The sequence below is a fragment of the Calonectris borealis genome, chromosome 28 (assembly GCF_964195595.1).
Source record: "Calonectris borealis chromosome 28, bCalBor7.hap1.2, whole genome shotgun sequence".
Classification (NCBI taxonomy): Eukaryota; Metazoa; Chordata; class Aves; order Procellariiformes; family Procellariidae; genus Calonectris; species Calonectris borealis.
The window spans coordinates 1472512-1490525 of NC_134339.1; the positions used below are offsets into that span (position 1 = coordinate 1472512).

General features: G+C 40.2%; 1 protein-coding gene across 4 annotated transcripts in view; it reads left to right on the forward strand.

The window, feature by feature from the left end:
- ELAVL1 (ELAV like RNA binding protein 1) overlaps nt 1–9121 on the forward strand; it is a 44552-nt gene extending 35431 nt beyond the window's left edge. For 2 of the 4 annotated variants that reach the window (XM_075175761.1, XM_075175760.1), the window contains exons 6-7: nt 6092–6205; nt 7544–9121. In XM_075175761.1, coding sequence (XP_075031862.1) covers nt 6092–6205; nt 7544–7868 — 439 coding nt within the window. In that variant the 3' untranslated portion in view covers nt 7869–9121. The remainder of the gene's footprint in view (nt 1–6091; nt 6206–7543) is intronic. The other 2 variants (XM_075175764.1, XM_075175763.1) reach the window with 1 other exon arrangement.
- The last annotated feature ends 8893 nt before the right edge of the window (nt 9122–18014 follow it).

An 18014-nucleotide genomic window follows, 5' to 3' on the forward strand; every position in this document is an offset into this window, starting at 1 on the left:
CCTCCAACCATCACGTCACCCACAAGTCCGTCTCTGTTCGCAAACAACAGGTCCAGCGGGGTGCCTTCCCTAGTGGGCTCCCTCACCAACTGTGTCAGGAAATCATCTTCCACACACTTCAGGAACCTCCTAGGCTGTTTCCTCTTCACTGTATTGTATTTCCAGCAGACATCTGGCAAGTTGAAGTCCCCCATGAGAACAAGGGCTAGCAATTGTGAGACTTCTCCCAGCTGCTTATAGAATATTTGATCTGTCTCTTCATCCTGGCTGAGTGGTCTATGACAGACTCCCACCATGATATCTGCGTCGTTGGCCTTCCCCCTCATTCTTACCCATAAACACTCAACCTTATCGTCACCATCATCAAGCTCTAGACAGTCAAACCACTCCCTAACATACAGGGCTACCCCACCGCCTCTCCTTGCCTATCCCTTCTGAAGAGTTTGTAGCCATCCATTGCAGCGCTCCAGTTGTATGAGTCATCCCACCATGTTTCCGTGATTGCAACTAAATCATAGTTTTCCCACTGCACAATGGCTTCCAGCTGCTCCAGTTTGCTGCCCATGCTGCGTGCATTGGTGTAGACGCAATTCAGTTGGGCTATTGATCCCGCCACCTTTTTGGGAGGAGAAGCCCTAATTCCTACGTGACCGTTCTCAGGTGCTTCAGTGTTTTCTAACACATCAATAACCCTTACGTCTTTGCTGCCGCATGGATCTCCATCCCCTGCCTCCACTGAGGCGGCAGACTGAAGGACCTCGCTAGCACACCGTCCCTCAAACATTGGTGTGCTGCCCCCAGGCTTATCTCTAGGGAGCCTGGTTTTATCCCTTTCCCCCTTCTAATCTAGTTTAAAGCTCTTTCAATGAGCCCTGCTAACTCCTGTGCAAAGATCCTTTTTCCCCTTTGAGACAGGTGTACCCCATCTGTTGCCAGCAGGCCTGGTGTTGTGTGGACTGACCCATGATCAAAAAACCCAAAATTCTGCCAGTGACACCGGCTCAGAGCCAGGTATGGATCTGCTGGCTCTTCCTGTTTTTTCCCTCATCATTCCCTGCAACTGGAAGGATAGAGGAGAACGCTACTTGTGCTCCTGATCCCTTAACCAGTCGTCCAAGGCCCTGAAGTCTCTTTTGATTGCCCTCGGACTTCTTGTAGCAACTTCATCGCTGCCTACCTGAAAAATCAATAATGGGTAGTAATCCAAGGGCCATACAGGTAGGAAGCTTTCTCTTCACGTCTTTACCCAGGCCCCAAGGAGGCAGCAGGCTTCCCTAAGAAGTGGGTCTGGTCTGCATATTGGGCCTTCTGTTCCCTTCAGGAGAGAGTCTCCTATGACAATGACCCATCTTTTTTTCTTTATGGAAGCAGTTTTGACGCAGGGCATAAGCCGACTTAACCTCAGCGACACCTCCAAGCTAGGTGAACCATTGTCGTCGTTGTTCGGTTCCACTTTGGTTCGTTCATTGCTCTTTTATTGTACCATTAAGAGCAGCATTAATGTTATTATTGTTAAACTCATTAATGAGTTTTCACAAGTGGGGATAAGATAAAAGAAAATGTTCTGTCTTTCTGTTCTGTTCCTGCTTCTGGGGTAACTATGTCCACTCAAGTTGCCTGTGCCCAGTGCTCATTTTTCAACACATTTTGGCCAACCTCTGCTCCTAGTTACAGCCTTGCTGATGGAGAAAGAGCTGAAGACTTTTAGGTACTACAGATTGGCAGAGGTAGTAATAGAGCAGTTCTGGGTTAAGCCACGCTGTTTTGACTGCACTGTGGAGACAAGATTCACCAGTTGACTTGAAGACAAGAACTGGCCATCTCTCTTCATGTCTTGTCACAGACTTGCAAGAACTTTAACACTTACTATAAAACTTCCTTCCCTCAATCACACATGCATGCATGCACATATGTACACATATGCACCACCCATGCACCATCCCACAGCCCTTCTTATTTTTCTTCCAACGTTTTGGTGTTAACTACAAGTTTTTCTAGTGAGTCTTCCTTAAAGGATGCTGAGCTTAATGAGTTGTTATTATTCATACTGTGGTAAAGCTTAGGAACTTTAGCTGGGACTGAGTCTTGTTGTTTTGTGTAGTGAACAAAACATGATGAACGGATAAGCTGCTTCCAAAGAGCTCACAGTCAGTATAAATTACAGTTGTGGTCTCTGCTACATAGAGGTTGAATACTTAAACTGACATTTTGATTATACTTCATCTCATTCCATCATATCCCTGTAAATCCAGGATTAAGCCTTCAGTATCTCTAATTTGTAATTATTAATTTCCTACAGATACCGCTCAGACTTTTGTGTAATGTTCTGTTAATCCTTTGTAGTTCCTGTGGTATTTGTAGCTCACATCAGGAACTGGTCTTAATGTCTTGTCCCACTGGAGTGCTGGGTTGGCCTGCTAATGCTGAGACATCGTCCAAGGCGCTCTCTGTTTCCATCCAGAAGGAATGACCCTGCATCATGGTGTTTGGAGGATAGATAAAACATGGGGAGCAAGGGTTTCTTTCGAGTATATGATTTGTTTACTTAAACAGAGCAGCAGATCTTTAGGTGTTGAACTCTGATGAAATTAAGGAGTTTAGCTCCTAAAGCTTGAGAAGGCTGGCCAAAGGCCCTACAAGTCCTGTGCTTTTACAGTTCACCAGTGCTTTATGCTAGAAGAATGTTTTTCCAAATCTCGAAAATATTCCCAGTTCAGCTGGTTTTGCTTTCAGACTTGTTCAGGGTTGGAGCCAGTTCCCACTTATTTTAATGGGCATACTTCTATTGATGTCAAAGTCCATGAGTTAGGTCCAAAATGCCTGAAGGGGAGTTGTTATTTCTTGATAATTCTTTGATCAAGGGGAAATGCGAGAAGGCTGTAGTTTGACCCTATCGTTGACTTATTGCTCGGACAGCTCCCACACATCTGTTTTGTTTCACTCCAGTGAAATTCTTTAAATTTTCAAATTTTAAGCCAACTTTTAAGCAAGTTGTCTGTGTTGAGAATGCCACATTTCATCCAGAGTAGTATTTCTTTGGGTCCCTCATGACAAGAAGGACATTGAGATGCTGGAGCGTGTCCAGAAAAGGGCAGTGAAGCTGGTGAAGGGCCTGGAGCACAAGTCTGATGAGGAGCGGCTGAGGGAACTGGGGGTGTTTAGTCTGGAGAAGAGGAGGCTGAGGGGAGACCTCATCGTGCTCTACAACTACCTGAAAGGAGGTTGTAGCGAGGTGGGGGTTGGTCTCTTCTGCTAAGTAACAGCGATAGGACGAGAGGAAATGGCCTCAAGTTGCGCCAAGGGAGGTTTAGACTGGACATTAGGAGAAATTTCTAGTGGTATTTCTAGGAAAGAGTGGTCAGGCCTTGGAACAGGCTGCCCAGGGAAGTGGTGGAGTCACCATCCCTGGAAGTATTTAAAAGACGTGTAGATGAGGTGCTTAGGGACCTGGTGTAGTGGGCATGGTGGTGTTGGGTTGATGGTTGGACTCGATGATCTTAGAGGTCTTTTCCAACCTTAATGATTCTATGATTCTATGGTTCTTCAAAGTTCTGGAATAATGTGGTACTGAAACTCCTTATTTCGATTGCTGCTGCTCTCTAATATGTGGCTGTTTGATTTAATACCTTGTTATTTCAGGGTTAAAGCTTGTATCACTGAATACTCGACTTGTTTTGTACACAGTAGATCGTTGCTATCTGTATCGGGGTATAGGAGAAAAAGTTGCTTGTGGGGGAAAGAGTGGACTTGCCCAGTATTAGCATAGTTGAACTCCTGCTCTTTGTGGAACTATTAAAAAAATAAAAAGATGCCAAGCTCATGTGCAAAGGCAACATAGGCTAATATTAAAAATAATATTACTCCTTATTAGTAAGCTGTGGGATTGCTCCCACCTGTGATACTGTACATAGCCGTTCTCAGATTGCAGTGAAAAGAATTCAGCAAAAAGAATTTATAGGACTTTCATAGAACTAAAAATAAATTGTTTTCATTTAGGAGTGTCACTTCTGACTTTATGTCCTCTAGTGTGTTAAAATAATCCCAGAATCTATTAAATGAAGCAGTCTGTCTCACAACAGTAGAGCAAAAGGTCATTCATATAAATGAGACGCTTATAAAGAGAAAAAGATTACAATTAAAAGAATACTTATACTGTGTTGATACTTGATGTCACAAGATATTGGAGTTTTGAGGTTAGCATGACTTAAAAGAACCATCCATGGATAACATCATCTACAGATGCCTAGGAAGGATTGAAAAAGCAATGTGGAAGAGACAGTATAAAAATAAATGCAACAAAAATGAGGACACCAGCAGTAAGTATGATAAGACTGAGATTGTTCAAATTACAGTATTAATGGAACTTTAAAAAAAATTTTCTCTGAAACATCTTGGATCTCTGGGGGCTTTAGTGTTGCTTGCCCAAATCAGACAGTCTTTTAAACATCCTTAATAAGATGACTCTTAGGAAGTTATGTTTAAATCTGTGTGGTCAAAAAAATCTTTTCCTGTAGGACAAAGAGGTGTTATGTGTCAGCTGCTCTGTGCCTGGCTGGGTACAGGCTGTTATCCCAAGCTAACCAAGAGATCTTGTGTCCCTCTTGTGCAGGCCTTCAGTCCAGGCTAAGCTTAGAGATTTATCAGGTCCTGTGTGATGCTTCCAGGTGGATGCAAGTCTAAACATAAATTTAGCCTTCCACATAGGTCTAATCCTATACCATGTTACTGTCACTTTTGCAAATTTCTTTTTTGGTGGTTGCTTTTTAACCAGCCAGAAACTTTTGTGAAAGGTTTCTTTTTCATGTGAACTTGTAAAGTACAGATTCACTTTAGAATCATGTTAGATCTGGGTAAGAGGGATATGTGTGAGGTGATATTTCCGATGGTGGTTTTTTTGAAATTACTTTTCAAGTCTTCTAGGGTGTTTTTACCCTATTGTTTGTTTGGTTTTTTTGATAAACCTGTAACATTTTTGTGAGTCAAAGCAGGAAGAGAGGAGAATCTGTTTGAAAATTAGTGTATCCAAAGAACAGAGGTACTTGCTATTTTAAATTATTTTGCTTCTAATATGCTGTTGCCTTCCTGCGTTCAACCCCTAGCTGCTCTTCTACAAGTGTTTCCAGTCCTTGACGTACTGTTGACCTGGGCTTGTGGGCAGAGCCTGAAGCTTTATAGCAAGGAGGTTCAGAGCTACACTGACTGCTGGAACCAACATCATGCAATTCTGAGCTTAGTGATTTTCTGCTCCCCATACATGTGAGCAGGAACCCAAGACTGGTGATCTGTTGAGATGAAAACTTTCCAGATATTAAGATAAATACGTTCTAGCAGATCATTACTCAAATGGAAAGAAGCTACAGAGCTGAAGGTGTCTGTCAGAAAAAGTAAGCGTATAAAGCATGCAAACACAGGAACATTTTTATATAAAGCAAAATAAATAGTAGATATGTCACACAATCATCAGATCACATGGATTAGTGCGTCTCATTCACATTCTGATACTTCTAACTGCTTTTTCAGTTTTACTATAGTACAAGGATTCCCAAACTTGGATTTGCTTGGGGCTGGCCAAGAGAGGCAGCAGCAGTGAGTATGTGCAGCGTGAGCTCAGGTGTGTCCGCACTGTGCTCCAGAAACACCAGCATCAGGGAGCCAGCTGGGCTGAGCCTGGCTGGGCCAGCTCTGCTCTGGACGACTCCAGGCAGTCAGCAGCAGCTAGGATGTGATGGAGAGGAAGGGGTCTGTACCACAAGACTCTCCTTGCTCTGGGTACATAGCTCAGGTGTCCAAGGAAATGAGCTCTGAGCACCGGAGAGCCTGGGGTGGGGGAGATGGTGACGGAGTGGTTCTCTTGTGTGAGTGCATCAACCCAAGTGCCACACTGAACACGAGCCGACTTCCCTGCGTGTGTGCGTGTGCTGCTGCAGCGCTGCCCCTTTTCCTTCTGATACACGTTGCCTTGAGCCCTCACTTCTATATAAAGACAGCAGCAGCTCCTATCTTTATGCAGGGCAAGAAAAAGTCAGTGGGGAAGTGTTTGGCACTTAATGTAGCGTTCACTGCCCAGACATACATTCCCTGTTTTCTCCAGGTCAGCAGAGAATCAGGAACTGCCACCGCCATGTTCTTGGCAGAGAGCAGCACGTATACCGCTTTTAAGTGGTTTGCATATCACCAGTGGTACACCACAGTTTGGGAACCCCTGGTATAGTATAATTATATTTCTACAATCACGTGACCTCACATTTTTAAATAATACATAAGCATAAGGGATCAAATGGAGTTTTGTACCTTAACTTTCACATTTCCTGACCTTTGAGTGCTTATCTGTGCAACCGTAATATTGCATTAAAATATTCTGAAGCTTTAAATTTCTAGGATGGAGACTAGAAATAGAATAAAGGGGAATTAGAGATGTGGGTTATAGGAGAAAAGAAAATAATACAAAGTAAGACATAAAAGGAGAGGTTTTTTGCTTTTTGTTATGCATAAATACTGTTGGGGTACTATGCAGAAGGCAGGGTTTAGGAAGAGTGGGTAGGTGATTTAAAAAGTCCAGTTCAGTAAAGTCAGATAAGTTTTCCTAGTATGAAGTTGGTGTAAAATTAATAAGAAGAAAACAGTACATGCATACTGAAATTGTAAAACTGTGTACTTAAATGTGGTTTGCTATTTTGATGTTTGAAAGCTACTGCAGTTAGAATATCTGCATAACCGGTATTAAGGAATAAAAACCTCCCTGCATGATTTAAATTCTGTAGCTAGAAATGTGGGGCATTCCAGCTACTGAGAATTGACTGAGGAAGTGCTAATATTTCCTTAGCTGCCTAATAGCTGTGGGTATGCATGACTGGCTTGTTTAGTAGCCTGCTGGTATTGGGAGCGTTTGCCTGCACCTGCTGCCTTATGGTGGAAAAGGGAGTAGGTTTTGTTCTGTTCCACAAAAAAAGAAATTTAAATTAATTCACACAATCTCCACTCCTAAAGCAAAACATCCTCTCCCTGCCCCCCCAGCAAACCCTTTGACTTAAGAGTTCCCAAGGTGCTATTTTAGAGGCAAGAAAAGGAGGATATGGCATGCAAACTCCTTGAGCGAATTAAGTGGGAGATGCCTGAGGGGGACATGAAGCAAGCTGGGCCCTCTGGGGAGGTGTTGCCTGTTATCCGCACCGGAGCAATTCTGCAATGATGCCACGGAGCACTCGTAACAGCCTAGCTGTGTTTCAAAGATCGATCCAGGTCCCCTGCGAAGGTGATCACGTAATCTTGCCTTGCAACTGTTCTGTTGCCCTGCCTATTTCTAAGGATAGTTCCTTATTGATAAAGTAGTTAACTTTATCAATATTTATTTAAAAAAGTTAACTTAACTTTTTTTTTTCCTGGCAGCTGTCAATTTGATTGTCAATTTGAATGGGGAAACATTTCTTTCTGGCGGTTTTGATGTCCATGTAGAAAATACTCATTCTCAGTTGCTTCCCATTCAATTTAATTTGCTTAATTGAATTGAACTTTTACATGAAATATTGTGCTTTTTATTTGCTAGGTTCTCTCCTATGGGTGTAGATCACATGAGTGGGCTTTCTGGTGTAAATGTTCCAGGAAACGCATCTTCTGGCTGGTGTATCTTCATCTACAACCTTGGTCAAGATGCTGATGAGGGAATCCTCTGGCAGATGTTTGGCCCCTTTGGTGCGGTTACCAATGTGAAAGTTATTCGAGATTTCAACACCAACAAGTGCAAAGGTTTTGGTTTTGTGACCATGACAAACTATGAAGAAGCTGCAATGGCCATAGCAAGTCTTAATGGCTACCGCCTGGGGGACAAAATCTTACAGGTTTCCTTCAAAACCAACAAGTCCCACAAATAACTTGCTCGTGCTTTTTGTATGGAGTAGATAATTGAGTGACAGAAGTTGAAACATTTTTGTTAGTGTAAAACTCATTTTGCGCCAATTTTCACAAGTGTTTGTCTTAGTCTAAATGAGAAGTGAAAAAGGTTTTATATTCTGGGATGCAACTGACATGTTCAAATGTTTGAAATCCCACAATGTTAGACCAATTTTAAGTTCCTTTAAGTTATTTCATTTAAAACATGTTAAAAATCCCCTGAAATCTTAAGTAGATTGCATTAACTAGACCCTCTGGATGGTGGTAAAATTGAAGCATGCTTTCACTTATGAGACTAACATTTGTTCCATTGAATGTTGTCTGCAAAAACTGGAATTTTCTGAAAAATATCAGGCTGAATTAATTAATTTTCTTGTTTTTTATGTTGCTGTTTTTCCTACCCATTCCCCTGATCTTCTCTACCCCAGACTCGGTAGTATGGAAGAAAAGTTGAGAAATACTAATGTTTTAGTTGACAGTAAATTGTTTGATCAATTAATATTCATTACTACATATATAGTTGAGGATTAGGCTTTTTAAAGTCAAGGTCTTGTAAGTAGTAGCATGCCAGCATAACTTTTAACACCATTGATGAGGTAAGTTGCACACTGAGCAGTGGCCAAGCTGTCAAATTCAAAGGTTTTAGAAACATTACTTTTAAAGCCCACTTTCTAATAGGAATGGACCAAAGAGTTTCAAAGAAACTCCGGGAAGATTTCAGAGTCAAAATGAAACTCCAGAAAGAGAGTGTGAATATATGTTGCTACTTTATCAAACTGAATCTCTTCTGTCCAAATATTTAATGCATGGTGCACTACTTACTGGTACATTATAATGCAGCAAGATACTTACTCATTTTCAAAGATCATTATAGTTTGAATTCCTTTGGTAGTTCTATTTTGTAAAGAAAAAACAGTTATAAACATTTGAGCATTGTATTTCTCGCATCCCTTCTAATGAGTGCTAGATTTTTCTATTTTAATAGGATTTTGTTTTGACAACTAGCTTTACTTATTGAACACTCAGCAGAAAAGTACTTACTACTTGCAAGTTAGATATTAACAAAAAACCCTTTGATTTGTAGATTTAAAGATTAATCCCCCAAGTTTTCTGCAGACTGCCTTGAAACTTTGAGTTGTTCTGTTTCTGTTAATTTTCTTTTGCTTTTTTGTGTTTTTTGTTTGTTTTTACTTTTGCATTTAAGAACATTAAATTTGATTTTGTTTTGCTCAAATTTTGTTTTGTTTTTTATTTTCTGTTATTTTTTTGCTAAGTATTGCACAAAGTGTCCAGCTTTCAAAGAGTGTTGTTTTAAAGAACTGTAGTTCCTCTTTAAGAGTTTTAAGTTACTCCTTTGACAGATGAGCAGAAGAAAAAGGGTTGTGAAACGAGAGCACTACAATAAATCTGTCGCATAGAAACTACGTGCCACAGACTGATGTAACCCTGCAGGTGTTCTTTGGTAGGAAACCTGAAGAGGATTGCTCTATCAGGTAAAGGCTGTCTAAAGATACTGTGCACGACTAGAGACTTGGCCTGGGCAGCTTCCCGGTCCAGGGTTTATGTTCAGCTGCCAGAAGGGAGAGCAAACGCAAAAATGGGGAAAGTGGCAGTTTTATTGCAGTGTCTCCTTTTGTTGCGTGAACCTCTACCAGTCCCAAAGTTTATTTTCAAATTCCAGAGGCCGTTCCATGCCGCCTGCTCGTATCACTTATCCCTAGCTGACCTTGCCTTGCGTTCGCCATTGTTTCTGTCCTTCCTGCAGTAGGATTGCAGTCTTGCACAGCCCAAAGAAGTCAGCATCAGCATCTCTGCACGCTGCCACTGAAGAGCGGCTGAACTAGCTGCCCATCTCCGTTAATTACCTTCAGCACTGTCTAGGAAATGCTGTTGCTGATATTTCAGGAACTGCCTATGGCATACTTAAGGCTGTATAGATAGGCCTTGGCAGAGTGAGCAGCCTCCCACTGTTTTTGAGCTTGTCTGTGGTGAATGTAAGTGGGATTTTTGCTATTAATACGTTCAGCCTTGCCTTTCCTGCCAGTCCTGTTCGCTCTACCATCTTTTGAGAAGCATGATGGTCTGTAAAACGGTGGCTGTGACAAAGCAACCAACCGACTCCAACCCCCCAAAGTGTGCTTTCCATCTCTTTATTCCAGTGTCTGTTCCAGATGTTTCCACCACTTTATTGTAATTCATTTATCACTTTAATGAATACTTCTTTTCTGTGTACAGGGAGAGAGATTCAGAAGCATTCGGGGGATTTCTCCCAAGTTAAAACTGCATAGTATGGAGAAGTCCTCTTTCTGTGTCCCATCACCTCCTATCCTCACACTGTCCTGTTCCACAGGAGTGGGTCTGCAGTCGTTTCCAATTTCCTATCGTTCTCTCTTGCCTTATTTCATGTAAGGTTAACTTTCAAACTAAATGGGAGTTGCTGTTTTATCACAGCATTTAGGTGGGGTTTCAGACTTCCAACAAATGACACCCTAAATATGACTTTGCATCGGTCATCATTACGAGCAGGCTGGCCATTGCAGCCATATCAGCAGCACACTGCTGTGAGTTCACTAGCTGTCACTTTTTAAAAAAACTTCTTGGAGGCTTTTTGGCATCACTGTCATCTGACTGCTTCCCTATTTTTCCATCTCTTGTTCTTTGCTAAAGACGAAGGAAATGCAGGATATTGTTTCAGTAGTGGTATGAAAACATCTCTTTTAGGAAACATCTGATCCCAGCTTCCTTTGATGGTTGCTCTGCAAATAGTTACCAGGCAATTTACATGAGCAAAGCACTGCTGCTTGAGTCAGGAAAAGAGGGGAAAAAAAAAAAAATCCTTTACAATAGGTTATAAGCCTCGCAGGACACCACCAGGTACTTGCTTCTGAAGGATCAGGTGTAATTCCTGATGAAAAGACAGAGCCATGCTGCTATTGCAGGGTCTTGTGTGTAGATGTCGAAGAGAATTACAATGTCTCGGGACGGGGCATGGTTTTTGGAAGGCATTTCTGAAGGGATCAGTCTGGCTTTCATGAATCTGCAATTTGGGCGACAACATTTCCTTTTTAAACTTACTTGATCAGACAGACAAATACGGTGACAGAATGAGAAGTTTATCTGCCTGTGTTAAAAAAGGAAAAGGGAGAGAGGGCTTTTTCATCGATCTCCTTACAGTCAGGGTAGCTCGCCTCAGAGCTGAAGATCTGCCAGTTGGGAATACAAACGGGAAGACCGTGATACTGTTGTCAGGCTTCAGCTGGGCTGTATTTTCAAACGGACGTGTTTGCTTTGTGTCCAAAACTCACTCGCTTTCAGAAAGAGAGAACTTGTTTGCATGTGAATGCTTCATACTTCAGCAGAAACCGGCCTTGGCTTCTGTAGCTTTTCCCAGCGGCGAGTCACCCTGGGTTTTCACTTCGCTGGCTGTGAGCCATCTGGTTTGGAAGGCAGCCTGCAAATCGGTCACCTTTGAGCCTTGGCTTCTGTGGCAGTAAAAAGGCTTACTATGCGAGGGCAGGATCATACGTTGGGACTTCAGCAGCCTTCAGGACTCTGAATGTTAAGCCAGTTATATTTTTCAGGAAATTCTAACAGCTGTTGAATGTCTGGTGGTGTTTTAATTATTGCTTTGTCACCTTTAGTTTTAGAATCACTTTGGTTTATCTTGGTATTTCTTTTGGAAGGGGGGCTCTGCTGCCCTTACTTGGTACCTATCCTTTTCTCGACTTTTTTCCAATACTTCTTGTACCTGGCACTCCAAGGCGGCTCTTACCAGGCCAAGGCATGGCTGCTAAACATGCTTGTTATGGGGCTGCTTCCAAAATTGCACGAGCGGTCTTCATTCTTTGCAAGACTGTGGAGTTTCACTCTGAAATGAGACAATGCCTAGTTAAGAGCAAAACTGTCCTGATTGTGGTTGAAGACCACCTCCAAACTTCTCAGAAGATGTTCTGGGCTTTAGTTGTGTGGTATAGAATAAAAAAAAAAAAAAAAAAAAAAAATTTAAAAAAATGAATTGGGTTTTCTTAGTATGTTAAAAAAAAAAAAAATTAAGTTTTGTCAAAATTAAAATTCCTTGAAGGCTTTATTCAGATTTGGTCTTTTCCAGTCTGTTGATTTATTAGTAAGTTTTTATTCCTGCTCAGTAACTTACATTTGCTTCCCAGATTTCTACTATGACTGGATTTCACCCCTGTGCAGAAAGCTAGCCACAAGCCTAATCACAGTTTAAACCTTCTGTTAACCATTTGCAGATAGGGAAATTTCACAGTAAATACAGAAGAGGAAATGTTGCTGTGTACTTTGTTTAAGCTGGCAGAGGCGAGAACAGTTCCTTCAGATGAGGAGATGGCAACATCAGAAAAGCTATAAACATGAGCAAATCAACGCAGCTTAGTGTGTTTAGTTCTCTTGTGATTCCATTTTAGACGGTGTCTGTATACTAAATGTTGAATTTATTTTGTTCTTCAAGCTACGTCATCATAAAGTTTGGTTTACTTGAGATGCTGTGCTCTACTCTTCTGTGTAGAGGGAGGGGCACCGAGCCAATGCAGTTAACGTTGCCTCCTGTGCCGAGCTTTGCCAATCCCTTCGCTTCTGCTCTAGATCTGGGACTGAGAAGGACTTGAGGATCCGTCTTTTAGGGTGGAAGGAGAAGTCAGGAAACACCACTGTCGAGAACAGCGTCCCCATAGTGATGTGTGTCCACACGTCTTTTTCCTTCCCTCTGGTTGGTTATGTTTTTTTCAGTACATCTGTATCATGATAGCATGAAAACCACTGAAAATTCAGATACACAAGTCACTAAAGTAGGATAAATTTCTCACTGCAGTGAGTACTAGTTGGTCAGTTTATGGTCACGTACATTTGTCCAGATGTCCAAAGGGTGTCAGTGTGGAGAGGGCACCTATTTTTGTAGGGGCATTGAACATTGTAGTAATGTTGTTTATACAAAACAATTAAAAATCTTTTAAAAAAAAAAAAAAATTGGCAAAGCTACATTTATAGAAAGAATGTTCAGCAGTTAAAACCAAAATGATGAAATAACTGTAAAGGTGATCCATTATTTTGAATGTTAAGTTTTGGAAATGAATAGTCCCTAAGGTCCTTGAACATTTATTATAATTTTATGTTGCTTTAATGTTCTGGGTAAGGTCAATAAAGTAGAGATTCTTCAAATATTTCAGGAGAGATTTTTTTCAGTGTATTCTAAACTGTAATAACTGAAGTTACTTTTTGGATAGTCTATAGTTACATATGTGCTTTTAAAAAAAAGACTTGGAGAATGTCCCTACGTTTACTTTTTTAACAAAATAAACAGGTCTTATAATAAAATAAACTTTATTGAAAGTAGGTCCTCTGATATATCTACCTGCAAAATGTTAGGGTTTGTGGGAGGTTTTTTAACGTACGGCTTTTTGTGAACTACTGACGGTGATCTCATGGTTCAATCACAGAAGTCAAATACAGAGCAATTTGTCCTAATGCTACCTCTGTCATAAGGTTACCATATTTTTGACTTCCATAATGAGGAAATTTGTCCTTTGTAACACTGTCAGTGAAGCACCTTATTGTAACATTTCTACTTTTAGGCTCCTAAGAATAGCTTTAGAGTGAAGGGACCAAATTCACATTTAGCAAGCTCCCTTTGAGCTCCCTTAGTGGGGCTGCACTTGTTTGTTGTTTTTTTTTTTTTTTTTTAAGAACTGAATTTGTCACCCTAGGTACTTTAATCTCTATATTTAGAAGCAGAAGAGTCTTTATGTGCTGTAGGCAAGTTCCTCTAACGTAGCTCTGTACTTCTCAATGTTGAATACTCAGCACAATAGAATTGATAAATCTCAAGATCAAAAGGCTAGCATTTGTTTTCTATGTTTATTATACCTTATTGCTTTTCTACTTATTAATTTTAAAAAACGTGGATTTCGTAAAAAGGGTCGCAGTTACCTCCCTCTTGCTTGTAAGAGGTGGTACCTGCGTATTGCGCGACTTCTCCATGACACAGCCGGCAGAATTTAAAATTGCAGTTAATTTCTAAAAGTGTCTACTCTTAGATTAATCAGGTACAGCATCGTTTTTGTGATTGCTTTTTTGTAGTAGTCTTATGTAGTAAAATTGAACGAAACTTGAAGTGTTGCTTTCTCCTTCTGCATGATTTAAAAACCAGTTGAAGCCTTTATGATCTCTAAAGCAAAAAACAACGCCCAGTGAGTGGATTTGACTTTAAATCCTGTTATTGTTTTCTTCAGTCTTGCTGCGGTTATTTGTTATATATCACACTTGGTAAAACATATACAAAGGTTGAACTAGAAATATTTTTCTGTTGAGTGGAATTTTCAGCACTTAAATTCTTTTTGTTGGTAACAATGGAAAATCAGTAATAGTAGAACTGCCACCTGAAACATTGAAAAATTGCTACTGTGTTCACGTTTTAGAAACTTCTCATACTATTGTTCCTTATTTTTGAACATTTTTGAGCAACTTTTCAGTGGTACAGCTGAACTTTTTCACTTGGTCATTGAGAAGAAAATGACTTGAGACATTTGAAACATAAGTTGGGATAAACCTTTATTTGACCAGTAATTTTGAATAATACTGTACTTCTAATCTTTTTATTGATTTAGTTTCCCTTAACTTATGTAACCTTTTGTTTATAAATTAATCTGTTTGTGGGGCAGAAGGTTTTATCAATTGTTTTCCATACTGTACAGTATATGGTTAAACATTTTGTATATTTAGTGTGTTTTTAAGTTATTGATTTGTTTTATATCAAATAATTTATTTTTCAGGTACCATTTTCATTTAAACTTTGTTTTTACATGGGTTTATTTTAAATAAAGTATGACACTGCTTTCCAAATGTCTAAAATGAAGTTGAATCCCATTGTGTTATTTTGAGATTACTTATGTAAATTAATTTATTTTAGAAATAACTGCAAAAATGTACCAAATTCATACTTTGGTTGTGCTTCAGTTCAAGTGCTTGGAAATTTTCTGCAATGATTTTTGAGCAATTTGAAAAATTGGAATTTTCATATTGAAACAGTTCAAAGATTTGTTGAATGAAGCAGCAGCTTTGTAGAATCCTGTGGATGGAATTATGAGCATTGTTTTCTACATGGTATTTTCAAAATTAAATGAAACAACGCCTAGATATTTTACACTAGTGTTAATACTTAGATGAAATTATCTGTCAATAGTGCAAGGGAGTTTTGTACTTTCGCCACATGTTCATTGCTGTTTTTGTTGAGTACTTGTTTGGAACATTCTCATGATGTTTTTAAATGATCCATGATGAAAGGTGATGTACTTCAAAATAGAATTAGGCTTTTACTTAATTGTTTATATTTTGTCTTTTTTTTCCTTTTTTTTTTTTCCTGCAGGAATTGTGCTATTATTGTGCAATTTGGAATGTGACATTTTTTCAGAAGAATCTGAACTGTGTTCATGAATAGGCTAATCAAGCTTACTCCACTAAAGATTTTGTTACTTGTAGCCTTATTAGAAAGATGGAATTAAAAGGCGGCACATGATTTCCTTTTTATTTTTCAGTGAAAAAAGTTGTTCTCTCCATCTTTTGGTGTTCATCCTGATTGAACCAAAACCAAAGCCCAGCTACACTATTACTCAGAAATGCGTACTGAAACTTTTGAAGAGAGCCCTTGAGAACAAGAAATCCGTCAGTCTTCAGGTCAGGCAGGGCACTCTGGGTCCTCTTAGCCAGTGGCAGCTCTGAGGCAGGATAGGCACCCTGATGTAACGGCCCCGGGGAAGGCTGTGTAAGCGACCTTTTTGAGAAACGCTCATGAAACCATGGCCTTTCAGTCGGACAACATACTGCTGTTGGCTCTGAACAGACTGTATTCAAGTGTTACTCCCTTTTTCACCAACACAAATTTTTAAGTTTTGATAAATTGAAGTCGGCTCCTGCTGAGTTTCAACTGCATTCTTTAGTTGCAGAAATTATCCATCTCTTTCAGAGCTGGGCTAATTATACCTTTGAGGCATTGGCTCTGATTTTTCTCTTATCTTAATGAATTACCTGTGAAAAGGGATGTAAAATAAGGAAAAAACCAGTGTCTCATGTATGATAACGTGGAATGGATGGCGATGCCGTGTCAGCTCAGGCGTCTCGATGCAGTGGAAAGCTAGATTTCCAGTTATTTTTTCTTGTTATGGGAATTGCTCAGTCCAGCACTGTTCACCAAGTTGGAATTATTCTTTGTGCTAAATTGGTAAAGAGTAGAAATGAGCATTTTCTGTTACTACCAGTATAACAACGGATTATTGAATGCGTAGCATCTGTTGTAATCAGGAATGCTTAATCGCCAGTGCAGAATTTTAGACCTTTCCTGGGTTTTACTTTGGATGGAGCTGGGGCAACTTCTGTGTTCTTACTCCCACCAGATGTTAGTCCCGTGTGATTCACTTTGCGCAGGTTCATTCTGACCACCATTGTATTTTCCAGTTTTTCTTCTATGAAAAATCATGAGGGAGAATGTGTATTAACCACCAAAAAGCTTAATAACAAAATATGGCCATGTGAAGAATGGACCCCTCTCAGAAATGGCTATTTTCTCAAAAGAAAAAAATAAGCGTAGACCCATTTCTGCTTTTGCAGAATTCCCGATAGACTCCCTGGCTTTAGACTCTTCCCCCACTTGCTCTGCCGTGGGGACTGTTGGGGTATCCTACTGTTAAATTTCACCCCCTTCGTTTCCAGAATACTAGGGGGAAAAAAAAAAGAAGAAAGAAGGCGGCGGCGGGGGGGGGAGGAAGGGTGTTAAACTGCACTGATTTCCATTTTGCTGGTATGTCAGGAAACAAGGTGGAAAAAATTTCATCCTGTCTTTATATTTTTCTCTGTATCTCCTATCTTTAAAAAAAAAAAAACATGGAAAAATATTAGTATAAGGAATGTCTTCCTGGGTCCTCTTAGTGGTGCATCTAGCTCAGGATTTTGTCTACAGCAGCGGCAGTAAGAGAAGCTATTTAAGGAAAGCATATTAAGCCTGGCACCATCCCGCCATCCCTTCTTCATTCCCCTCGCGCTTCCCCAGCACGCACAGTAGTTGGATGTCAGAGGGGCCCTGCCTACTCCTGTAATACCTCCTCTCCTTTTGCTTCTTGATTTTTGAAGCTACCTTTCTCTTCCTTAAACCATCTTCTGCTTTCATCACTTGCTGACAGCAGGAGACTGGAAGGAAAAGTGGAACGTCTGGGGTAACTTTTTTACGTGTGTGTGTGTGTTACCAGTGCAGTTGAATGAAGATGAATAAATAGCGATGTTTCACTCTTTGCACTGTGACATAATTTCTTTTTTCTTTTTTTAAAGTATTTATGTATAGAAGCAGTGAATTTAGCAAAATGGGAATCTGAATCTAGTTTGTCACAACATAACTTCTACTAACATTTCATTGGCAAGTACTTCTTTGCAACAAAATTAATTTAAACAAAATTTGTCACAGTTAAACCCGGGTTTTATTTGTTTGAATTTTAAGTATAGTATATAATGCTTTAAATGTTGAACTTTTCAAAATGGATTGACTTCTCTGCAGAGCTGTAGCTGGAGTGCTTATTAAAGAGAATGTTCTCAACTTAAACTAGATCTTACAAGGAACTTCACTGAGTTTAATAAAAATGAGTTTGGGGCTTCCTGTATTCTTTGAGTAGATATCAGTGGACCTCTTAAACTCACTTTAACTGAAATTCTGTTTGAATGTGTTGGAACAGATTCTGCCCCCAAGTCCAGCCCGTGCATGCTACAAAGAAAGATCATAAAGGAGAGCAAAGCAGAAATTGTTTGGCTTAGGAGCAGTGTTGAGTCAGTATAAACAGTGCTGAGCTGCTTCCTTCTCATAGACTTCAGTAGGCTCCAGCTCAGGTATCATGGAAGGAACATGCGCTTGCACTTTTGGGATTTCAAGGCTGTATTGCAGCCTAAGGACGGCTATGGTAAGTAAGCTTGTGTGCTTCTCTAGAGTCGTGGCACAAATAGCTTTGGTCTCAGTCAAACCAGGCTTGCAAAATTCGGGATGAAACTTTTTTGTGACCATATATCCTACTTCACCTTTCTGTTCCAGATTGTTCCTTCTGCTTTGCATCTTTCAAGAGACACAGTATACGTAT